The sequence below is a fragment of the Peromyscus eremicus genome, chromosome 12 (genome assembly GCF_949786415.1).
Source record: "Peromyscus eremicus chromosome 12, PerEre_H2_v1, whole genome shotgun sequence".
NCBI lineage: Eukaryota > Metazoa > Chordata > Mammalia > Rodentia > Cricetidae > Peromyscus > Peromyscus eremicus.
In genome coordinates, this window is record NC_081428.1 from 46,005,438 (window position 1) to 46,030,600 (window position 25,163).

The 25,163-nt window shown below is 40.5% G+C and overlaps 2 protein-coding genes across 3 annotated transcripts in view; one reads left to right on the plus strand and one right to left on the minus strand.

Annotated features, from left to right (window-relative positions):
- Positions 1-1,653: 1,653 nt before the first annotated feature.
- LOC131922768 (resistin-like alpha) lies at positions 1,654-4,575 on the minus strand. Its single transcript, XM_059277628.1, has 4 exons — positions 4,492-4,575; positions 2,936-3,078; positions 2,386-2,466; positions 1,654-1,857 (listed from the first exon to the last, which is right to left on the minus strand). Exons 2-4 carry the CDS (start codon positions 3,057-3,059, stop codon positions 1,727-1,729), a joined length of 336 nt encoding a protein of 111 aa, XP_059133611.1. The 5' UTR covers positions 3,060-3,078; positions 4,492-4,575; the 3' UTR covers positions 1,654-1,726.
- A 9,734-nt stretch (positions 4,576-14,309) lies between these two features.
- Positions 14,310-25,163, plus strand: part of LOC131922432 (resistin-like beta) — a 29,641-nt gene continuing 18,787 nt past the window's right edge. Inside the window, exons 1-3 of one of the 2 annotated variants that reach the window (XM_059277223.1) lie at positions 14,310-14,508; positions 23,451-23,533; positions 24,507-24,603. In XM_059277223.1, coding sequence (XP_059133206.1) covers positions 14,427-14,508; positions 23,451-23,533; positions 24,507-24,603 — 262 coding nt within the window. In that variant the 5' untranslated portion in view covers positions 14,310-14,426. The remainder of the gene's footprint in view (positions 14,509-23,450; positions 23,534-24,506; positions 24,604-25,163) is intronic. The other variant, XM_059277224.1, reaches the window with a different exon arrangement.

Below are 25,163 nucleotides of genomic sequence, written 5' to 3' on the forward strand. Positions count from 1 at the left end.
GACCCTGGAGCAAAGTAAATGTAAAAAAAAAAAAAATACTGGGAACCAAATAAGAAATTCTAATCTCACTGCAAATTTAGTCTGAGAGCTTGGCCTGCACAGTGTTTAAATAAATTAAATTAGTTATCATTTAAGCAGTAAGGTATCCCCATTCGAAGGGAGAGCCACACCTCCTCCTCAATTTAACTCTAGCTTGTGTCAAGTTGACAAAAACCCCAACCAGGACAATTGACCCATGTCAACTTGATATACAAACACATCATTATTCACCTCTCACTGTTCCTTTATTGTTTATCCCTAAGGTCTCCTAGTATTATTAATATCACAATATAAAACATAAGTAACTTTAAAGCACCTCATGTGTCCTTATCTCATGCAGGGGAAGCTGTTCTATCTGGAGCTCCGCCCCAAGAACTTAACTTACCCTGGAGAAAAATTCTCATTCCACATCTATGTTCTGGCCCTTAATCCTTACAGGTCTCTGCCTTTCTCCCTCTCTCCCCCTCAATGTCCCTCCTTCCCTTCCTCCATCCCCTCTTCAGTGTGTGTGTGTGTGTGTGTGTGTGTGTGTGTGTGTGTGTGTGTGTGCCTGTACATATGTGAGCAAGCCGGAAGTCAATTTGTGGCTTATCCTCAGGTTCTCTCCACCTTGGTCTCTCACTTTGCCTGAAGCTTGCCAATTCAGTTACTCTGGCTAGGCAGTAAATCCAAGGAATCCGCCTGTCTGTGCCTCTTCCACACTTGGATTACTAGTATACACTAGCTGTCTGGCTATTTTATGTGAGTTTCAGATATAAAAAGTTGTTTCTTCATGGTTTTTAGCTTTGAGAAATCTACTGCCATAATTTAAAAGATGGAAAGAGAAGATTTTTTAGTGTAGTTTTAGTCAATTTACTTTAATTCTTTTTAAGGTATCAATAATCATACTACTATTTATTATTTAAAATTATTTTGATAGTCTAAAGTTGACACATGAATTATATCCTCCTGTGAAGGCTCAAAATTGGAAGCCCCCAAACTTACAGAATACTTTATGCCCAATCACTTGCTTACTATCTTAACATTATCATCAATATTTTAATTATTTTTTGCTTTGGAATTCTGTAAATTTTTAATGCCCGAGTAAAATGCATTATTGTAATTGTCAGTGACAGGTGAGGACTCTACTGTTCTTTTGATATATGTGAGACATGTGAGTAGGAAAGAAGTCACCTTTAGTCACCACAGGCACTTGAATTAGAAGGAGTGTTCATACATGCTGAAAAGTTAGAACATAGTTATTTTAAATTTCCCCATCTGTCCACACTTTGTAGTCTTCCAAATCTCACTGTTGCAGATGTTGGTTCTCATAAAAGCATGCTACTCTACTTCTCTGTGTTTCATACATCCAATACACTTATGCTTTTTATTAAAATGGGGGAGTAGGAGAATTGGGTGAGGGAGGTCCATTGTCACCTTTTTTTTTCATATTTTTCCTGACTACGCATCTCAGATACAGTGAGTTGTAGTCACTTTCATGCCTGAAAGTGTTCCGGCATTAGGCACCATAAGCCAGGAGTAATAACACTGAAGACATAAACATAGATGAGTGCAAATCTGTCTTTATTACTTAAGAAGCAGGATTACTATGTAGTATGAATTTATCACAAGAGCAGTGAGTCAGATTTCCTGGGTGGGATCACTGTTTCATTATAATGGTCATTTCAAAACTGGATTCTCTGCTTCCTCATTTCCTCAGATCACAACAGCGAGCAAGAGTCCAGTCTATGATTGGACACAGGCAGTGGCAAATGTTTTCATTCTGGACGTTCCATGATCCACAAGCAAAGCCACAAGAGCAACCAGTAGCAATCATCCCTGCATGATTGTGTGAGACAAAGACATCAGAGACCTTGGACCATAAGAGATGGAGAGTCCCTAACTGTTCTCCCTAGGAAGCTCATGCATATAGCTACATTTTGTGGGACATAAAAGCAAATCACTTTTGAGAATTATCTTCAAGAAAAAAATCATTTAAATGAAAAGACTTGGAGTTTTACTGTCTTTCAGTTGATGGCAAATTTACCTCTGTGCTGGCTCCTCTTTCACCACTACAAGGGAATAGATTGGGAAAGAAAAGAGGGCCATATCCATGACCACACAATTGAAGTCCAGGTAGACTGTCATATGTGGTCACGAAGGAATATGTAACAAGAACAAACCCAGAGTCCCTCAGTAGCATCCTTAAGAGAAATGAAAATCAGGAAAGAATGTCTAGGCACCTGGGACTACATCACAGCCCCACGGCAGCAAAGACCTGATGTAATAGAAGATACAGATGTTCGAGGTTGAGGATTTCTGAGAGCTTCGAGAATTACTCACAAATTCCCCTTATGAGTTACTCACCAGATGGACAGGAAGCCAGTTTTCCCGCAGCTTTGACAGTAGTGCAGGACACACTCTTCGTCACAGTGGGGCGAGGATGCTCTGCAGGTAAGAGAATAAGGGGTATTGCCATAATCTCTTGTTCCTACAGCTCCCTTTCTCAGTCATTCTCTGTCTTGAGGAGTCCCTGTTTTCACAAGTAGGCTAATGACTACATTTTAAGACTTAGTGTCTTCATATGTGACATCAAAATAACAGTTGTGCTTACCTCATATAATGGCAGTAAAAATTAAAATGAACTAACTTAAAGCTTTATATTATGCCTTTTCAAAATGTGTTCATAAATTACAGGTGCCACCCTCCTAGGCCTATTGATTTTCAAAGAAAATGGAGCTTTTAACCTTGAGTTCAAAAAAAGATATGATTATAAAGGAAGTCCTGAACAGGGAGTTAGGGCTATAATTGATTAAATAGAGGTTTGATCGTGGAATAAGATAGAGATGAAATTATAATGTAGGAATAGGAGGCGTGAACATTGACTAAGCTCAGCGTTCCCTTACCCCTCAGTTACCTAGGCGGCTGAGAGCTTCCTTGAGCTTCTTCATGATGGAGTCTAAGGTCTCTTCAGTATTCACTAGAATCATCAGCTGGAGAAGGGAGATGATGATGAAAAGTGAGCAGGTTGTAGTCTTCATCCTGTTGAAAGTCAATGTCCTGGAAGAAAAAGGCAGAGAAGATGAGATCACTGAACCCTGGAGTAGCTAGCTGGGAGGGATAGGAGGAGACAGTTATACTCTGGGGAGAGTAGAGAGGGAAGAACAAAGCAACCATGCTGCAAGTGTTCTAGTTGTTTGGAGAAGCAAAGAGGGTTCCCACAGAGAAGATTTACTCACAAAAATTAGAAAGGTTTCCAAGGCCGGCCAAGCAAAGATGCTTTTATACTCTGCGGGATTATCAGCTTGGCTACCTTTAATATATGAAACACATAACCCTCCACCTCCACCATGTAAATATTTCCCATAGTTTCAAAGAACTCTGGTAGCTGAGGCGTGGTTTTTAGCAATTTCCTCTGAAGTAAAACATTCCCTCAAGGACCTGTGAAGAGGTTCTTGAGTCTCAAGTGGTAAACACACTGCACATGGCTGGAAAGTCCCAAACTTGAGTGTTCTCAAAGTGTTTCCCAAATGCCCCTACCTAGTGTTACAGGAGCAGCTAACCAATTGCTGGTGAAGGAGACTGACCAGCTGAGCTGCCTAGAGGAGAGCCTCCTACCTTTTTAGCTGCTTGCAAGTTGTACAGAGAGCTCCAGCTATGGTGAGTCCCTGAAGACTTTACAGCAGGCAGGGAGAAAACGATCCACGAAGAGACAAGAATGAAACTCAGCTCAGCCCGGTTTTCTTGTAACTAGTGCTGGACCAGGACTTCTAGAGTCTGGCCAGATCATTTTACTTTAGCCATATTTAAGCACAGCACAATTTTGAAAAAAGTAGTCAGATAACAATTAACTCAGTCCCAAGTACACGACAATTTAAGACATGTTTACACTGTGATTCTTTACAAAGCACATCTGGCTTCTTTTACAAGATTGGGTCCTATTGACTCAGAGATAGTGCTAAGAATTAGGGTGCAGGGAGCTTGACTGAGGTAAACATAACACCTGTGGGTGTTGGGATTGGCCTGGCCCTAAGATAACATAGAAGTCACTTAGGCTGTTGTAAAACATAAGTGATCTCACTCATAGGGGTGGGTTTTATGGTCTAAAAGTAATGCTCAATATTTAGGGGAAAGGATCTTGGATAAGTAAAGTAACATAAATTCTGGGAGATAAGGGCAGAGCTTGTCTCATCAGACAGCAAAGTATCATCAGGTTGTAAAAGGGCATCATTCCTAGCGTTCCAGGAAGAACAGCTATGCACCTTATTCCTATGAAGAGGTAAGCTGTGTGTTTAACTCTCCTGGCTTCCCCAGAGCTTATCTGTGTGCACAAGGCTCTTTGCTCCCTAAAATCACCCGTGCTTGGATGGGCTTTTCAGTAGGTCAGTTGCTTTTTATTTATCCCTTCTCCTGTAAGTAACCCCTCACCTAGATGCCTATAAAAAAAAAAACTCTAGTAATTTACTGACTCACCAAGCTGGACTTGAGTAGATTAGTTTTGTTGATCCATTATCAGTTCTCTCTTAGGATGAATAGTCATGTGTGTCTTCTTCTGAGAAAAAAAGTACACACAATTCATTTGATACATGATTAGGGATATGGTCATGAACCAAAGATGAGTTGGGATGCTGAGACATGCACCTGAAGCTGATCTCTAAAGGGTAGACATCCATGGCAGAAAGTTTGATATAATTCCCTCTCCTCATACGGTATCGGGTTATATACATTTTTGCTATATCAGGGGTTACATGGGCCTTGTTTTGGGAGATGAGATACAACCATGGCTGTATCTTCTATCCAGAGAAAGAGTCTGGGTGGGTAGTCTGCAGGGGAAATCCAAATGGGGCTATCTTCCTCTATATGATATGGAGAGACATGCCTGCTTAAGGAGTGGGGCCTTCTATATGAAAACATAGTTGACCGAAGAAAGGTTAAAGATTGAGAACAATTATTTTTGGTCCCTGAGAGTGAAAAGTAAGGGAAAAGAGTATCCATAAGCTGGGTCTGAGGTAGCGTAACCACTTCTGTTTGTAGTAAAAAGTCATATCATGCCAAGATGGCTAGTCAGTGAGGACTTGCCTTTGTAAGGTAGCAATTATAAATGCAAAGGAATGTTCTGCTAGCCTGCTTAACATTAGTTGAATAAAAGAGAAAATGAGATGGAGATGTTGATTTCTTGGCAAGATTCAAGAAAAAGAGAGTCAAAGTTAGACCTGTGCTAAGAGCCTTTTCTGGAATTCAAAAACTTAAAATCCATGGGAAGAGTCAGATAGTACAAAATAATGACCCGATGTAAAAATAACAATAAAGAAACTAATTTTACAAAAGTGATCTTTAGTTCCTAGTTCACCAGGACTGTGTTCTCAGGAGAATTTTTTTTTTTTTTTTTTGGTTTTTCGAGACAGGGTTTCTCTGTGTAGCTTTGCGCCTTTCCTGGAACCTACTTGGTAGCCCAGGCTGGCCTCGAACTCACAGAGATCCTCCTGTCTCTGCCTCCCGAGTGCTGGGATTAAAGGCGTGTACCACCACCGCCCGGCGAGAATTTTTTTTAAGTGAAATAATCAGATACTTAGATATTTTATTAAGCTTTAGTGACTGGTGAGTTCCATGATAAAACATGATTTTTTTCTTCAGTAAGGAGAGGCTTTTGAAGATCTAAATGATCAAGTCCAGAATATAAATTAAATTCTTAAGGTACTAAAACACACAGTAGATGAGGAGAGGAAAAAACAATTGATGAATTCTGTACAGTTACTAAAAAACAAGTGTGGCAAGATTTGTTTTGAGCTCTCAGAGTTCCTAGAAAAAAAAAACTGGTAAAAACAAAACAGAACACTTTCTGTGAGTTCTGAGAAGGCTTTTCAAGCCTAACCAGTGTTTCACCAAGGGCTAAAAGAAGGAGCAAAACTTATGAAGGTAAAAGTGATCTTCACGGAAACTACTGTTATGGAGGAAACCACCCAAGCCACTTTCTGCAGGTGAGAGCCCTTCATGGACTGGAGGCCTCCCATCAAACCATGAACTCACCAGTCTGCCATTAATGTACGAATTACTTGGGCTTCAGGAGATTCTGGAGCCAAGTGCATCTATGACAAGTCTCAAAAGCACCAGGGACAATGGGCAGCAGTGGGTGGATATGGGAATAAAACAGTCCAGGTAAAAAGCACCAGGTTTCACTAACATTGAGCAATGACCCATCCAGAGTAAACTGTGCATTGCTTTCCTGAAGAAAGGTAAGGTGAGGGTGGAATTTGTTCTAGCCTTGGGCTTACACTGAAACAACCCATGACAGAGATAACAGGAAGAAAGGGAGAAGCAGGAGAGGAGAGGAGGGGAGGGAAAAGGTGGGGAGAGATCAGAGCTTCAGTTCAAGAAGAGTCTACCAGAATCTGAGTGGGGTGTAACCAGGCAGGAATAGCTTGAGCTAGCTCCAAAAAACTCATAGGGATTGGGGAAATGTATGGGAGTCCCATCCCATGGAGGTCCTCCATGATGAAGAAGCCAAACAGATACAAATGATAGGATTTTTCCATGCTCAATTAGACCTTGCTAATGTGTAGGTGTATTTTTTTTTGTTATTTTAATTCCTTTAGCTGTTGTTTATCAAGTCCAATTTCCATTTACTTGGGATATGGTCAACAGTGGACCTTCAGAGTACTTCAAGATTACCTTCAGTGTTCCATTATTTATCATAGGATGGTGGCCTTGCTTTGCTATCCTGACCATCCTCTCTACAAAGCGGTTTTGTTGCCTAGATAGCATGATGCTAAATTCTAAGTGTTCTATATATTTTAAAATACATTGAAAATACATGCATGCAGGTGTACCGAAGGGAATGAGAATGAGATCTCAATCCAAATAAGCTACAAGGACCAGAGGGATGCTAAATCCTTTGGAGTATTATGATCCTGTAAGACACATGAGATAGGTGACAGTTACTTTTTAAACCCTACAATATCCATGTCTGTAATTGTAAATGAGCTGAATATTTAACTTAGAATCCTAGACTATTAGTGGATTTTTATACCCCACCTTATTCAAGTTTTTCTTTGCCTGTGTGCTATCTAGATTTTTGTTAACTTGACACAAGCTAGGGTCATTTGGGAAGAGAAAACCTCAACTGAGTAAATTCCTGCACATTGGTTTTATAGGCAAGTCTGTGCGGCATTTTCTTGACTCAAAGTTCAAAAAAATTAATGCATAACCTTTGAATTAGGCTCACTCCAAACTTCTGGATACAGTAGTATCTAGATACATCTAGTCTTTATCAGAATGGCCTCTAGTCTAATTCCCAATAGAGTCCTTACTCCCCTCCATGCCTTGTGGGTCCAGTCTTCACCCTCCACAGTTCTACTGGCATTCTGACATTCCACGCCCCCCCCCACCAGAATGGGCATTAACTTCTGCTCACATTATCCTAAGGGCATCTCTGTCTTTCAGATGTCATCCTGGCATCCACATCAGAGCATTAGGGCTTGAAAGGTCCTTGGACCTGAACTACTTGGATGCCATCACTCTAAAGATAACTAACCCAAGACTGAGGTGAACACCGTGCTTACCTGAGGTCACAGATGAGCATCTTGTTGACTGGGAGCTGGTACTAGAACCACAGTCTCTCCTTCCCACTGCATTATCCTTTGCATGAAGCTGTCTAACTTCTCTGAGGCTAAATGAAATACAAGAAATGGAAAAAGACATGATATTTGCCAAGCTTATGTACATCCTCTAATTGTTCTATTTGACTAGGAGGTTGACTATAAAAGAATAAGGTCATATAAATTATGCTGCACTTTTAAAACACAAAATAAAATAAAATAAAATAAAAGGATTTTTCTTTTCTGGATGCAAGACTGCTTGAGGCCACAGAGGCTATTCACGCTCAGCTTCGAGGGTTTTATTCTCCTTAACAAAGTTGTTTCAAAAGCAGAAGTATAGTGATGGATGTTGGCTCCCTTCTCTCCTGTTAGGTAATTGATATTTATTATAATACTAAACAGAAACATGCAAGATTTGTGAAAGAATATCAACAACTTCTAGTTCAATATTCAATTTTTTGTAGATCATCTCCTCCAATCATACTTGTCATGTGTATTGTGATCATTGTCACAGTCCTCTGCAATATCCATTATAACTATCCTGTCTTTTCCATGTCAAGTCCTGGGAAGGAGCTTTCAGCTGGACATGAGACTTTAGAGCTGCCCTACCAATCAGAATGGTCATTATCTCCTTCACTTGCACAAACCTGGGTGTTGTGCCATAGATTAGCATCTAGGAGCTAGTTCTGCTTTGAAGACTTCTGCTGTTGCCTGCTGCACTTCCTCTCTGGAGTTTAAGAGTTCAAGTATAGAATCAAGAAACAATTTAAACCACTGGTTCTTATTGAAGCTGACTGATGCCAACTGCAACATCTGGGATGCGACCTCAGCATTTCCTGTTGACATCAAGTACAACATAAGGCTTCTAGTTGTCTCTTTCTGACAGTGCCTATGTTTTCTCATTCTCTGGGCTTTCATCCTCTTTGCTCTTCTCACAGTAAAATGATAGGCTGTAATGTATACATCTGGAAAGAATCCAGATCATTTGTGAGATTGTCACTGCATCTGGGCATGGACCCTGACCTCTTTGTGAAATGTGGCCTGGAAGTCTGGTGCTAGGGCTGTAGGACTGGGCAGTCTGTTGTTCAAGAGAGAGAAAATCAGAAAGATGGCTAGAATACTTTGAGAATGTATTTATTTATTTATTTATTTATTTATTTATTTATTTATTTATTTATTTGCTTATTTTAGTTCAGTTTAAGCTGCACGTGTGCCCCTTGGATCAGGTGTCTGTCAGGACCCAAGATGTCAAGAGCTATGTAGACCCAGGGACAAAGTAAGCACAAAAGCAATACTTGGAACTGGGCAAGAAAGTCTAGCGATTTAAAATTTGCAAACTTTGGCTTCAGAGTCAGGCATGCACAGTATTTGAGAAAGTTAACTTGTCATTTAAGTATCAAGTATCAAAGGAAGAGGCCCAGTTCTCATGTTCTCAGCCCAGGCAAAGGAAGTTGTTCTATCAACTTCTTACTAATAACTTGACTTACCCTAGAGGGAAATACTCATTCCACATTTGTGTTCTGGCACTAAATCTCCATTTTTGTGTATCTTGGGGGTAGTGGCAAACAGGCATATATGTGAGTATGTGTGTGTGTGGCAGGGCAGGTTATTATTAGGTGTTGCCCTCAGGATCTGTCCACTTCATGTTTTAGTTTTCTCATTTGGCCTGAAGCTTGCTAATTTGGTTAGGATGACTCGTCAGCAACACTGGACCGCTATTACACACCATCATACCTGGCTCTTTACTTGGATTTTGGATATCAAACTCATGTCCTCAGGCCTGTGCTGCAAGTTCTTTACTGACTTTACCAATCTTTGTTTTCTGTTTTCCCAGAATGAGTACAAAAACACCACCCTTTTCTCTGTTTTCTTCTAAAGGGAAGGTTCGTTATCAAAATCAAGAACTGATTGAAAAATAGGCAGGTTCCAATTCAGCTTCAATCCCTGCCTTGCCAGGTCCTGCCTCTAAATCTCTATTCTCTGGGGAGAGGTAACATTTGAACACCCATCTCTCATCTCAATATTACAACTTGAGAAAACTCAAACAGGTGATCCAAACAATTTTTGTTTTCCTGATTTCTATTTAACATCCTTTAAACTTCCATCATAGCTATTTTATTTTTATATCTATTAATACTTCGTTTATAGTCACTAAGCAAAGCAAATATTTAGTTACTGTCAGGGAACCAGGCATGAGATTATGAAACCAATGCCTCTGCTTCCATGAAGATTATAGTACAGTGGGAGAAGAAAACATTAAGCATGCCAACACTTTACAGAAATAACTACAGATTTATCATTCGTTAAAAGTAACAGTGAAAAGTAGAAAAGAGCCTTTCCTAGGGAAATGCCATGGTGAGACTTGAAGATTAGGAGAGCAGCCTGGGGCAAAGACCCAGAACAGGATGGAACCCATCTGGTGAGAACTTCCAGGTGGGAGTAGCCATGCTGGGTTGATAGGAAAGTAGCCCAGATATAGCACAAATGGCCAGTGTACTTTTGTAAAGGCCAAGGTTTTCACATGCCAAGTCACAGAATCATAACAAACAAACAAAAATCTCCTAGAGTACCCAGAGCACTCTAGGACCTGCCTGAGATTTCATCGAGGAACAGAGAAAGGAGGATGTCTAGAAGTGAAGACGCCAAGGTCCATGGAGATGGGATGACCTTGCCTAATGATCCTATCCAATCCACCATATCTACTCATTTCTAGATTCAGGGAATATTGTTAGATTAAAGATACCTACTCAGAACACATTATCCGGCCACTATGTAGAGCATTCATGAGACAGGAGCAAGAAAACATTTTGGGAGATTCATGAAGCAATCAATAATCTTGATGAAAGATGCTGGACATGTGGAGCAAAGTAGTTAAAAAGAAGTGAAGGTACTTGAGATGGGAATACAAATGTGAAAATTGCTAATGGACTCAGTAATACTGTTAGCATGTGCTTAATGAGCAAACATCCTTACACATTTGAAAATCATTAGTGAAATAGCTGTGGGTCCTCTGAGCTGCAGCTGGAAAACACAAGGATTTCAGTAGGGACCATGGTTGAAAAGCAGCAGGGAGAAGGCAACGAGGTACACCCAAGTGATACAGGTCTGGTTTGCAGTGCAGGAAGAAGCAGGAAAAAAATGAGGGACTGTGATCCACCATGCAGTGGTGCCATTGAATAGTCTTTATGTCACAGCTGGCCCACACAGTGACCTCATATCCCCATAATCTGTCTGTTCAGTGTTCCTGCCACAATTAGTCTGATGAAGTGATAAATTTAAGAACAGAACCTGGAGATCTTGATCTATGACACAGCTTTAGTTAGAGTTCTTATATTCTCAAGGCCACCATGCCTTTATATAAAATATATATATTTTAGCTATTCAAGCTACAGATCATTCCAGAAACTCTCCTGCAGTGAATGTTGGGTCTCCCATAACTTGCTGTAGCTGAGGGTATCACAAAGATGTTGTGGTAGTGAAATAGATTTATCTCATTTTTTCTCATATTGTCTCTCCTAGGTTTCTATGTGTCTGATATTTCTACATTTTTTCCCTTTTATGAATTTTTTCACTGCCAGATAAATAAATTCACAAAATTCCCCTTTATATGAAAAAAGGTATTTTCTTACCTTTTTTGTTTGTTTGTTTGTTTGTTTGTTTGTTTTTGTTGTTTTTTTTTTTGAGACATGGTTTCTCTGTGTAGCTTTGGAGCCTGTCCTGGAACTCACTCTGTAGACAAGGCTGGCCTTGAACTTTGCCTCCTGAGTGCTAGGATTAAAGGCATGCACCACCACTGCCTGTCTTTTTCTTAACTTTCTAGTCCCTGACATCCTTGGGTCTTTTTAGTCATTTTTCTTTGATAAGTTATTTTCCTGGCCCCAACAAGCAATCTCAAATTCCCTGTCTTATTCTTCAATCTCTACATGTCTTCTGAGTGCACCTCAAAAGATAACATTTCATCTTGTCCTAACTGTGAAGAAAGAGGCTACTTATCGTCTCAAGATCCCAACTTCCTCATCTTGAGAATAGCCAAACACTTCAGGAGCAATGCTGAGGATTAAGTAGGCTGTGTGTGTAAAATTACAGTGATAGCTTATACCTGGCATTTAATAAATATTATTGCATTTCTATGGAAAACCATATTGTTATATCATTGTGCTCTTCCATATCAATGCCAATAAGCCAGCCAGTTATTGGTTAATGGACTTTTGAGGCTAAATTGTCTCATTTTAAGTGTGAAGAAACATGGTTTTGCTTTATCAAAGTGGTAAATTTGTTTGGAAGATAGTTTCACAACATTATCTTTTTAGTATGTTTATAAGTCTGAGAAAAGTTAATAAATCACACCCAAACTCAGAAACAAATAATAATTTCACAGTCAAACATATTCGTTCTCTCCAGAAAATACAGTCAGCAATGCAATAATGTTTCACATTTATCTAGTATAAAGAGGAGGGGCCCTGTATTTAACTTGGTTCTTTCCTCTGTGCTTGCATATTACTTGCTTTGAAATTTAAAAAGTCAGTCTCCTTCTCGGGTGTTGGAAATAACCACAAGCTGATCGCTGTTTGAGTTTATCTGATTTTGTTCTTGTTCTGCTTTTAGTGAGCGTTGTGTCTCATGGGCTGGGGCCTCCCTCCCTGAAACCAGTCTTTCCTCATTCAGCGACCTCCTAATCTGTGTCTCTCAGACAGCTTTTCTTCTTTCCTTTATCTTTTGTTTAGTATTATTTTTTCTTTGTCCTTGAGACTTTCATACCTCTATACAGTATGAAACTCAAAAATATCCATGCTTGTTTTCCCTTCAAACCCCCAAATGCCTCCCCAAATGGGCGGGTGGTATTTTTGTTTTACACCTCATGGAGTTGAATTTGGAGTGTCCTTTCTGTATGGTCCATCCACTGGAATATGGACAGTCTTCTAGTGTCTGTACATGCAAAGTGAAAAACAACAAAGTATAATCCTCCATCCTTCAAAAGCTTGTTTCTTATATGTTGAGATTCCTCATTTCTACAAGGGAAGGACAGCAAACACATACAAGTAACGAGAAAACAACGATGAAGTTGTTGACTGACCTCAGTCTGCTTCTTGGTTTTTACCAACGCAGGTTCTCAGGTTCATTCCATTCTAAGTCTTGCCATAGAGTCAGAAATGGTTCTTCATCTGTACATTTGATTCCTTGGACTGCCACTCCATAACATCATACACTAACTTATGCAATGGAATCTTACAGTTCTAGAGGTAAAAGACTGAGATATAGGTTTGGGCAGGACTCCTAGTATTGTCAGACTTTTCTCCTTGGCTGTAGCTGCCTGCCTTCTCCCTCTGTTTCCCATCATCTTCCCTTTGGGTGATGTCTGTGTCCTGAACTGATAATGATACCTGCAAAATTGGCCTAAGACACACTCTATTCAATCTATGTTACCTATTACCTTTTAAAACACTACATCTCCAGATCTCTAGGTAATAGTCACATTCTCAGATACTGGAAGTTAAAGTTTCAATATGTTAAGTGGAGGGAGGTAGCACAATTTAGCCAATATTGGGGGGAAAGTGAAGGAAATCAAATTATATTAGAAAGAGAATACTTGCTGTCTCAAAAGCAAAACAAACAATAGCAACAAAAACCTCTTGGTTTTAAAAATACTGCTTTCTCCCTGGGTCATCCGATAAGTCAGCTTTCATACTAAAATCTCAGAAATAACTCTGCTAAAGCAATTGGTAAGAGGATATATATATATACATATATACATATACATATATATACATATATATATATTTCTGAAAATTGCATTAATTAAACATTTTATGAAACACTTTACTCACATAAGTAAATCCTTTTAGTGTCTTCCTAAATTATATATGTATGTTATATATAATTTAAATACCTGTTATTATGATTATCAATACTGATAGGTTTGGATTTTACTGTTTTTTATTAGGTTTTTAATTTGTCATAGAAAAGAACAGGTTTTTACTTTGACATTTCCACACATTCTTTGCTTTCAATCTTCTCCACTGCCTTCTCGGCTGCCTTTCCCTTTCCCCTGCCCCCAGTTCCTCCTCTGCTTTACTCTCACTTATATTCTAATATTCTCTGTTTGTGTATTTTCCCTCTTCTCTCTTAAGACCTCTTTTTTCCTCTTTCATAATCTTTTTTTCTCCAATTTCATGACCCATACACAAACTCACTTATTTTTAAAGGAATTGATTGTAGTTAGAACAAAATGTGTACAGTGTATTTTTCTCTGGAAATGTGAAGTGACTACCCACCTATACTTACCTTATTTACCTTAAACCTCTCATAGATTTATTGCTTACCATTAATTAAGTATACCATTAAATACTGACTGGGCCCTTTCCTTGTGAAACTTGCTTCAGTTTTGAAATCCTACCAGCTGCATGATATTGGGAGCCCACACTTTCCTTTTCCCAGGGTTTGTCATTATAGGGCGGGCCTAAACTTCACCTTTAGTTCTTTTTGTTGAGAACCAACTCTCAGCCTGTAGTGGGAAGAAACTTCTGTTTTCATCTCAGTCCTCTTCAGCCTCCTTAATTCCTCTCCTATATTTCTTCTTTCTCCATCCCTAAAAACACACCTCACATCCCTGGTTTTTCTAGAAATTTCTCTACAGTTGTGATATTCTTTCCCAGAAAGTTCTGAGTGGTAAAAAAAAACAGCTTCTCCCATCCCCCCACTGAGGCTGAGCTTCAAAGATGACCAACGGAATCCTGAAAAGTTCGTTGGCTATTACCCTGCTCAAAACTCAAATTCAGATGCATCAAGGACCTCAATGTAAGGCCAGGTACTTGAATGTGCTGGAATAGAAAGTGTGGAATAAGCCTGAACTCGTTGGCACAGGAAAGACTTTCTGAACAGGACACTGATAGCACAGGTACTAAGATCAACCCTTAATAAATGGGACCTCGTGAGACTGAAAAGCTTCTCTATGGTAGCAGATAGTGTCATTCAGACAAAGCATCAGGCTACAGGCTTAGAAAAGATCTTTACTAAAGTATATATCTAATAGAGGGTTAGTGTCTAGAATATATAAAGAAGTATAAATATATAAACCCCTAAACTTCCAGAAAACAAATAATCCAATTTTAAAATGGGGTATGGATCTAAATAGAAAATTCTCCAAAGATGAAACACAAATGACTGAGAAATACTTAAAGGTTCATGACCTTTAGCCATTAGGAAAAGCAAATTAAAACTGCTTTGAGATTTCCTTTTACCCTAGTCAGGGTGGCCACGATCAGTAAAATAAATGACAGCATATGCTGGCAAGGATGTGGGAAAGGAAAATGTTGTTGTTATTTTTTGCTCTTTTGGGGGGCCCACCACTCAGTTTTCAAATAAATCACACATGGAGACTTATTCATAGTTTTAAATGCCTTTCCTTAACTTGGCTTGTTTCTTAGCCAGCTTTCCTTAACTTAAATTATCCCGTCTGTCTTTTGCCTCTGGTCTTTTACCTTTCCTTACTTCTGTGTATCTTACTTTACTTTAACTCTTATTTTGCGCCTGGCAAGGTGGCTGGGTGGCTGGCCCCTGGAGTCCTCCTTTTTCTTTGGCTATTTTTCTCTCCCAGATTTCTGCTTCTCTTTATTCTCTCTGCCTGCCAGCCCCGCTTATCCTTTCTCCTGCCTTGCTGTTGGCCATTCAGCTCCTTATTAGACCATCGGGTGTTTTAGACAGGTACAGTAACACAGCTTCACAGAGTTAAACAAATGCAACATAAACAAAAGTAACACACCTTAAAATAATATTCTACAACAAGGGAACATTTATCCATTGCCCTTAGGAGTGACACCATGTACAGCCTCTATGAAAATCAGTGTGGCGGTTCCTCAGGAAGTGGAGAATAGATCTACCTCAAGATCCAACTATACCACTCTTGATCATATAACCCACTCTACATCTTACTACAGAGATACTTGCTCATCCATGTTCACTGTTGATCTATTTATAATAGCAAGAAATGTGGAATAGCTTGGATCTCCATCAACTGATGTGTGGATAATGAAAATGTAGTACATTTATGCAATGGAGTATTGTCTGGTACTTACGAAAAATGAAATTATGAAAATTTCAGGTATATGGATGGAGCTAGAAACAATCATCTTGAGTGAGGTAACCTAGACCCAAGAAGACAAATATTGCATGTTTTGTCCTTTCTGGGGCTGTTAGCTTTTTAGGTTTGGAAGAGTATGCTATAATATGAATAACCACAGAGGTTATATACCTAGTAAGGGACCAAAAAGGACATGAAGATCTCTCAAGGAAGGAGAAATGTAATATAGTATTATGGAATGGTAAAGGAAAAATTAGAGTAGGAGAACTGACTTGGGAGGGGGAGGGAAAGGCAGTTTAAAGGAGGAAATATGGGGAGGGACAACTACCATTAAAGGTCATTTGAAAAACAATTTTTAGATTTTTATTTTTAAAGATATGTTTATTTTTATGTGTGTGAATGTTTTGCCTGCTGTGTATAAGCTCACTGTGTATGCGCCTGAAGTCCATGGAAGCCAGAAGAGCAAGCTGGACTTCCTGGAACTGGAGTGACAGACTGTTGAAGGATGCCATGTCAGTGCTGGGAACTTAACTGGGTCCTTTGTAAGAGCAGCCAGTGTTCTTAACTACTGAGCCAGCTCTCTAGGCCCTCTGACAATTTTTTAAAATTTAATTTTCTATTATTCCTCCCATTATACAAACCATCCTGTTTAGAAAGGCTCAGAGTGGGACTCTTTATATTAGTATACATATTTAATTAGACTCAAAGATTTCTGATCATGTCTACTTCCCAAATTAACCCAATAGTAGCAGTTGAGGGTGAAAAGAGTAGACTAGGCATTTGAAGACAGGAAGGGAGTTTTAAAGTCCTTCAAATTGCAGCATTACTCGTGGAAGTAGTTTTTGATGCTAAGGTAAATGTTATTATCAGTGTGGAGCTTTACAAATGCCTTCTGTTGCTTTTTCAGTCTGTTTAGCACCTTCTTGGAGTTTCTGTCTGGATCCTTCTACCTCTAGCCCATAGCCCAAGGGCTTCTGTACAAGTCTGAGGTTAACTTTGTCTTCCCATATAGATGATATGTTTGGACATTCCCTTCTCATCAATTTTTTTTTCAGAAGGAAAAATGAAAGTCTTTTCACCTAAGTAAGAGATTTATTTAGCTAAAACAACACTGAAAATTTCAAAAATACTGTGTGTCACAGCTAAAATTAGGAGCTTGGTGGTGGTTTACTGCAGTAGAAGTGGTTCCCATGATAGTCTCCACTTTACTGCTGCACAAAAGATACATAAGGCCTGCCCCCGACATATGGAGTGCGGTGAGCAAGCACATCCACTTGGCATATGGGCCAATAAAACATGACATGCTGGTAACTCCACCTCCATGGTCAATTTTATTGTTTCTGTGGAAGTGGAAATTTGCCACTCTAAATATTTCTAATTATGTTTTAATTGGTATGTTTTTGTCGGCCAGTTGTCATAGTTTAAGAATATGCTTCTGATTGCCAGTGTCACAAGGAAGGACACACACTGATGTCAGGTATGTGACAAGTTCTCTGCCACTCTTCTACTCTATTCGGCTTGTGAGCTCATAAGATATAGAGTAGAAAAGGATATATATTAGGTTAAGAAACAGAGATGTTTAGAAGAACTTTTGTTTTACCTTTTCCAAAACCTGCACCAACATTCTTTTCAGTTAAGAAATGGACTCACCTATCTCAGGATAGAAGTGCACACTCTAGTAAAGAGTTTATGGACCTTTGTCCCCACTGATAGTTCATGTGAGGAATTTCCTTGTTGGGAGGCCTCTGGGCATTGAGAATATTTCCCAGTGCTCACAGCCTAGACTCACTGGCAGGTAATGATCATTCTGTTCCTGCTAGGTACAACAACCAAAAATGTCTCCAGAAAATTCCAAACTCCCTGCTAGGAACCTCTATTGCAGTGTACAAAGAGGATAGAAAATTCTGTTCAAGAAACCCAAAGGGTGGCTTTTTGCCCACTTGCCTCACTCTCATAGTAGGTTTATCTGCCTTGTTGCCTAGGCATTCCTTCCCTGGTGTTAGAACTTACTTAGTCAGGATTCCAACATACACTGAAGACTGGCAGCTCTCTAGGACCTCTCTGGTACTCTAGCATCCAGTCTGGAACTGCTGAGATGTCCAGTTCTATGGACTGAACAACTATTAGATCCTTAGCCTGGCCACTGGGAGACAGCCATTGTTAGACTACTTGGACCACAGCTTATAAGACACCCTGATCTCCTCTCTCTCTCTCTCTCTCTCTCTCTCTCTCTCTCTCTCTCTCTCTCTCTCTCTCTCTCTCTCTCTCACACACACACACACACACACACACAATTGTCTTAGTCAGTGTTCTATTGCTGTGAAGAGACACCATGACCAAGGCAACTCTTTTAAGAGAAAGCATTAATTGGCAGCTGCTTACAGTTTCACAGGGCTAGTCCATTACTATCATGGCAGGGAGTGTGGTAATGGGCATACAGGCATGGAGCTTGGTGCTAGAGCAGTAGCTGTAAGATACATCCTGATGTAAAGGCAGAAAGGAAGAGGGAGAGGGACACACACACACACACACACACACACACAGAGTGGGAGGATTGAGTCTGGCATAGGCTTTTGAAAACCCAAAAATCCACTGCCAGCATATCTCCTCTAACAAGGCCACACCTACTAATCCTTCTAAGCAGTTCACCACACCAGGCACTAAGCATGCAAATGTTTGATCCTATGAAGGCCATTCTCACTCAAAACACACACACACACACACACACACACACACACACACACACACACACACATTTTGTTCCTCTAGGGAATTCTGACTAATAGAGTTGCTAAGAAACCTCCTCCCCACTTTTCTCTTTATTTTTATTAGGCAGGATTATATATAGGGTGGCTCCAGAAGTGCCTTAGATGGGATTGCAATCTGATAAAGTATAACCAGGAGCCACTAGGGGTTCCATAAATGTTTAGGACAGTGTCTTAGTGTAAGCAGAGTTTAGGAGGAGATTCTTAGAAACCTGTTGGTTTATGAGTGGAGAAGAGCCTAATGCAATGCTAATTGCTGGAATTCCTTTTTTAAAGCATGTGTATGTGCTTACACATGGTACTCATGGTGCGTGTATGGAAGTCAGAGGGCAATTTGTGGGACTCATTTCTCTTCTTCTACCATGTGACTTCTGGGAATGTAGCTCAGGTCGTCTGGCTTAGCAGAAGCACCCTTACCCCCTTTACCCACTGAACTGTCCGCTGCTCCATGTTGGAACTGAGCTTCTTAGCTTATTGGAAAGCTTTCAGCCAGTCTCTGGGGTGAGGCTCCTTTCCCTTCCATGTCTCCATAGTTCTTCCTTCCTGTCCTGCCTTATTTCTGCACTCTGTTCTAAACCCTCTTGCAGTCTTTAGATTGCCTAGGAACTCCTAACACAGAGTCTGGCTTTGGAAGGCCTTCTGCCTGTAAGCCCATGGTGGATGCTGTAATCAGACCCCAGTGTCTGAGTGAGCCTGCCCCACTGGTCTGTGTACTTCACAAATGTTTCTTGGACTTTCTCCTCAAGTAATACAAGCAGGCTGAGACATACACGAGAGGATTTTTCTTCTATATTTACCATGAAAATGTGATGGGGGTCCTGAAGGTAAAAACCAAGCAAATGTGCCTCCAGGAGTTTTTAAACTCTCCACTTAGTCTGTGTGTAACTTCTCACAATTCATATAAAAAATATCCTACAGTCTCTTTTTTTTTTTTTTTTTTTTTTTTTTTTTACGAGACAGGGTTTCTCTGTGTAGCTTTGTGCCTTTCCTGGAACTCGCTTTGTAGACCAGGCTGGCCTTGAACTCACAGAGATCCGCCTGCCTCTGCCTCCCGAGTGCTGGGATTAAAGGCATGCGCCACCACCACCCGGCAAAAAGGTAGCTCTGTTTTTTGGGGTTTTTTTTGTTGGGCAAATGCTCTACCACTGAGCTAAATCCCAAACCCATCCTACAGTCTTCTACCTGTTACTGGCTTCTGCTTCAGGTGAACTGATCCACATTCTTTTTTTTTTTTTTTCCCCAGAGCTGAGGACCGAACCCAGGGCCTCGTGCTTGCTAGGCAAGCACTCTACCACTGAGCTAACATTCTTTATATTTTCCCCAATACCTGTAGCTTCAATTATTCAATGTTAACTGTGGTCTAACTACATTATTCAGGAAAAAAATCAGAAGTAAACAATTCTTGAGTTGTAACATGTACAGTGCTTTAAGCAACAGGCTGAAATCTTGTGCTTTGCCCTACCAGGGATGCAGATCATCCCTTTGTCCAGGCTACCAAGGCTATATAAGCATCCTGCTCCTAAACCATTTAGTAGCCATCTTGGTTTAAACCCTATCAGGGGTATGTGCATATAGGACAACATGCTAAGTGTAGGGGTGGTACTGTCTGTGGTTTTATGAATATTTGGGATGAGTCATTGTGGGAAAGTGGCTGGTATATTCACCAGCCTCTTCAGTTTTCAGGGTGTTGGTTTGTCCAGTGACCATGGCCGCGTAATAGATCTAAGGAAAGCTACTGATTTTTCAGTTTCTTCAGTTTGTTTTTGTTGTTATACTGAGGAGAGAGAGAAAGTGCTAAGGTTTGTGTGGTTTTTGTTTTACATTCAAACAAATAAGGAAGTATGCAGACATTTAAATTTGCACCAGAATTACATGGTAGTAACTTATGAATGCGTTGTTTCTTTGAGAAAACACAACCTTTTTTTTTTTTTTTGTAATGTACCTAAGCTATCACCCCCACCCCTTTTTTGGCTTCATTTCCCTAGTTTAACTTAATCAATCTTCCCCCAAATTAAAAAGGAATGCAGAACTAGCTAAAGGAATCTAAAACTTAGTGGCCGGGTACCAGTGCCTAGAACCCTTGTCCCTTCCACCCCACGATAGGGAGGTATTCTGAGATTAGATGTGGAAGAGGCTGACCCAGTGCCTCAGCTCCTCACTATTTAAATCCAGGCATTGGAGGTTACACAGGAGGAAGCAGAAGGCATGTCCTGTAAATACTTGTTCTCATCTCCCCACCATCACCAACTTTAATATAAACATTTATTTACCATCTTCTGAATTTTGTCTCCCCAAAGCATATATTGCAGTCCTAACCCTTGGTACCTGTGAATGTGTCCTTTCATGGCAACAGTATTTGGAGATACTGTTAAGGTGAAGTCATACCTGAGTAGGGATGTTCTTCCCCTACATCCTTATAAGAGGAGACCCAGACATGCCGTGTACTCATGTTGGAATGAAGCAGCTACAAGCCAAACAGAAACTAAGATTTCTGGCCAGAGCCAAAACCTAGGCAAGGCAGGGGAAGAAGTACGAACTGTCAGAGAAAGCCTGGTCCCACAGACATCTGGGATGAGGGTTTCTAGCTCCATAGCTGAGATAATACTTACTAATAAGTTTCTGTTGTTTAAAGTTTGAGGTACTATGTCACAGAAAACCCCAGGCAATGAATGAAGCCATGCAACACTGTGCCGTAGGGTCATTTTTCTGCTTATGTTTGTGAGGTCTGCCCAGTTATCAATAGACCAGATCACTTCAGGCTAAAGCAAACCCTCATCCCGCCTTGCTATTTGATTTAGGAGCATTTAGACAAAAATAATAATAACAGCAGGGATGGAGGGATAGCTCAGAGATGATGAGCATTGACTGTTCTTCTAGAGGACCCATGTTCAAATCCAAAAGGGGACATGTGAAGTTCATGTGGAACATATTGGATATTAGGGTATTAATGAAAGAAAAGTAAATATATACTTACTTTTTTCTCACTTCCTTTTTTGAATGTTCTACCTTTATAACCCTATTATAGGGGTAATACATTATCAACAACTGCAAAATCATGTATTGATTTCTAAAAATGCACCCTTTATTCTCTTCTAGTCATGGTACTTCCGCATAAAGATAAAGCAGTTGGCAGCGTACATGTGGCAGATTGGTCTTGTTCCCCTGTAGAGTATTTCTGCCATTTCTCTGAAGAGTCAAAGATTAGAATAGTAGGAGTATGTTTTGATATAAACAGTATCAGAAATAAAAGATAGCTTTGTGTTAAGCTATGTGATAAGACTTATAGTAAAAAAACATTTGCAGTATATCATTAGACATGTGTTTTCACTTAAGTCTCCAAAATAAATAAGCCATTTTATTGCTTCTTTTACTATTTGAGGTTAGAATATAATTACATAATTTCCTCCATTTCTTTCCTCTCTTCAAACCCTTCCATATACCCCTCGATGTTCTTTAGAATCCATGGCCTCTTTTCCACTAATTGAAGTTATACATCTGAGTATATATGTGTATATATATATATATATGTGTGTGTGTGTGTGTGTGTGTGTGTGTTACTAAATACATAAGTACAACCTGCTCAGTCAGTATAATATAACTTGTATGTCTGTTTTCAGAACTGACCATTTGGTATTGGATAACCAATTGATGTGCTCTTCCCTGGGGAAGACTATTTCTCCCACTCCCAGCATTCCTTAGTTGCCTGTAGTTCTTTGTGAAGGGTTGAGGCTCCATGTTCTTTCCTCCACCTACTTTAGGACTTGAATGTTGCACCTGTGTTGGGATTATAGCCCAGAAAAGATCTGTGGGATTACATAGGAAATGTCCTCTTGGAGCATAAAGATCATTTAAATACAGTGCTCCTTTAGTAGAGAAAGTAGCAAGAAATCTGAAGACTCATAAAAATATGTAAAGTAGCCATGCTTTGGGTCATTGTTGATCCTGGAGGGGCTACTTCTGTAACTAATTCCTAGGGATGTAGAACATCTAACCTTCCATGGGTTTTATCAATAACCCATTACCGCATGTACCTCGTCTATCATTTACTTACTCTTAGCCACTGTTCTCTCCACATGTTCTAGTCACCACAGGGCCAGGAATAGACAACTAGGGGAACTCCTTTCTTGCAGAGCACAATGAAATGATTCAAGTCGAACACCCTAACTGTCGTGATAGACCTCTCATCCAATGACTGATGGAAGTGGATGCAGAGATCCACGGCCAGGCCCCAGATGGAGCTCCAGGAGTCCAATCAGCGAGAAAGAGGAGGGTTTATATGAGCGAGAATTGTTGAGACCATGATTGGAAAAAGCACAGGGACAAATAGCCAAACTAGTGAAAACACATGAACTATGAACCAATAGCCAAGGAGCCCCCAACTGGATCAGGCCCTCTGGATAAGTGAGACAGTTGATTAGCTTGAACTGTTTGGGAGGCCCCCAGGCAATGGGACCGGTACCTGTCCTTAGTGCATGAGATGGCTGTTTGGAGCCTGGGGTCTATGCATGGACACTTTGTTCAGCCTGGGTGAAGGGAGGAGGGAATTGGACCTGCCTGGACTGAATCTACCAGGCTGAGCAGAATCCCCAGGGGAGTCCTTGCCCTGGAGGAGATGGGAATGGGGGGTGGGCTGGGGAGAGGGCGGGGAGTGGGGGGTGGGGGTGGGGAGTGGGAGGAGGGAGGACAGGGGAATCTGTGGCTGATATGTAAAATTAAATTAAATTATAAAATAAAAAAAGAAATGATTCAAGTCAGCCAATCCTATTATATCTTTAAATTTTTTATTTTGCTCATATACATGTGTGGTATGTGTATGTACTAGCAGATGTATTTGCACCTGTGTGTAGAGGCCAGATAATGCAATCAGGTATGTTTCTTCATTGCTCTATACCTTGTATCCTGAGACAACGTCTCCCACATGCACCCGGACTTTTTCAACTCAGCTAGTGTAACTACCTAGCAAGCTGCTAGAGTACAGGTTCTCTGCCTCCTCAGCTCTGGTTACAAGCGGACCACCATGCCAGCTGGGCGTCTCCATGGCTGCAGAGGATGTGAGTGCAGACCACCATGCTTGTGAGGCAAGTGCCTCACTCTTGAGCCAGCTCCTCTATCTCTAAAGCTTCATACACTTGTGGACTCCTTCAGATGGAATCCACAGGCTTCTAACCATATTTTCTCTTATTCCTATTGCTTCCCAACTGACCTCATAAGCCCCTCCCCAACCTTGGTATGGTGTATTCCCTTCTCTTCTATATGTGAGCACAATTATCTGCTCAGTGATCATCTTTGCCTGATCCACTGGCTGTACCATGCATGTCTGAATAAAGCTAAAACCCATAATTTTAAAAAGAGTATGTGAAGATCAAGGTGAGGAACAGACCATTCATTCAGGTTTCTCTGGAGCAGAAGCAAAGCCTACATGCGTTGGTATCTAAGGAGTGTTCTTAGGGTTTTACTTCTCTGTATCTCTGCTGCCCATAATAGTGCAACACAATGATTGCAGAAGAGCTGTACGATAGCCTTGAGGGCCAGATGTTGATTTCAGTTCCTCTGTATCTCCTCATGGCCTCCCCTAGCTGGAACATTTGGGAAGGGGAAATAGCCATGTGTTGAGCCATCGTGGTTTGCATAAACAGTGGTAGAAGTTTCCTGTTTGAGGTCATGGCTTTATGATCTTCTTGAAAGACTGAGTTACTAGCCTGTTTTATTTAGATCAGCAGAAGTGGTGGGCAGTGATCCACCCTATCACATCGCACGGGCAATAGCATGTTGTCTCAAACTATGACCCTTCTCAGCTACTTTAGATCCCAGCTACTGCAAGAGTTTACTGGTGGGAGACCTTTTGGCATCTCATATCCCTAAAGAGGGGTATTTGAGCTCCCATCCTGTCACTGGAATGTTTCATCACTCATAGACATAGCCACAGGAACTCCAGTGACGATGCACCTTGCATGACATGGGTAGCAGAGGTAGAAGGAATGGAAAAATCAGAGCTCTTAGAGTTTAAGAAAAGCCCTGTATCCAGTTTTCCTTTGTTTCTTCTCATTTCAGGTGTTTTCTTTTCTGCTAGAGCAAAAGTATTGTGGGATATGGTTGAGAAAGGAAGATGGAAGATGCTGGAGATTAAATTACTTTCATCGTGAAGATGGTAAATGAGAAAACTATCTTAGGCAGTTTGAAGGCTGAGACTATGGGACACAGGGAGAGTTCAGATTGGGGCCCTCACTGGTCAGTCTCCATAAAGCCCACATCACCTTTCTGTTCATACAGATCCATCCCTCTGTACCCACCTGAGAAGCACAGGTGTCATGAAAGACAACTATGTCTGTGATTATTTTAGAATCACTGCCTGTGTAACACAATGCTGCCGAGGTTGAGAGGACAGATGCCCCTCTTTAGAGGTATGGGCTATCAGGTCTTCCTGCTCCCTGCCCTCCAGTGAACACTCTGGCAGTGCATGGGATCCAAGGTAGTAGGGAAGGGTCAAAGGTTCACAATGAGCCTGAGACAATTTCGGGTATGTATCTTGAGAGGGTCCAGCTACCTTTGCCCTGGTTTTCTGCTTAGAGGAGGCTGAGATCTTCTTGCCTTTTTCTTTATGATACTCAATTTTCTCCTATGCATTCCAACACCTTGAAGTCATCTTTGAATAAGCTTGAGGGTTTGATAATTTTTTTTTATGGGCCCTTTCTTCATTGCTTCGACAGG

Bases quoted from the DNA above. Each gene is read 5' to 3' on its own strand.
- LOC131922768 (XM_059277628.1), bottom strand. From the start codon at position 3,059: ATGAAGACTACAACCTGCTCACTTTTCATCATCATCTCCCTTCTCCAG. The intron at 2,467-2,935 runs GTAACTGAGGGG...TCTTACCTGCAG, and splicing joins GGAAGCTCTCAGCCGCCTAG to AGCATCCTCGCCCCACTGTG. The intron at 1,858-2,385 runs GTGAGTAACTCA...ACAATCATGCAG, and splicing joins ACTGGCTTCCTGTCCATCTG to GGATGATTGCTACTGGTTGC.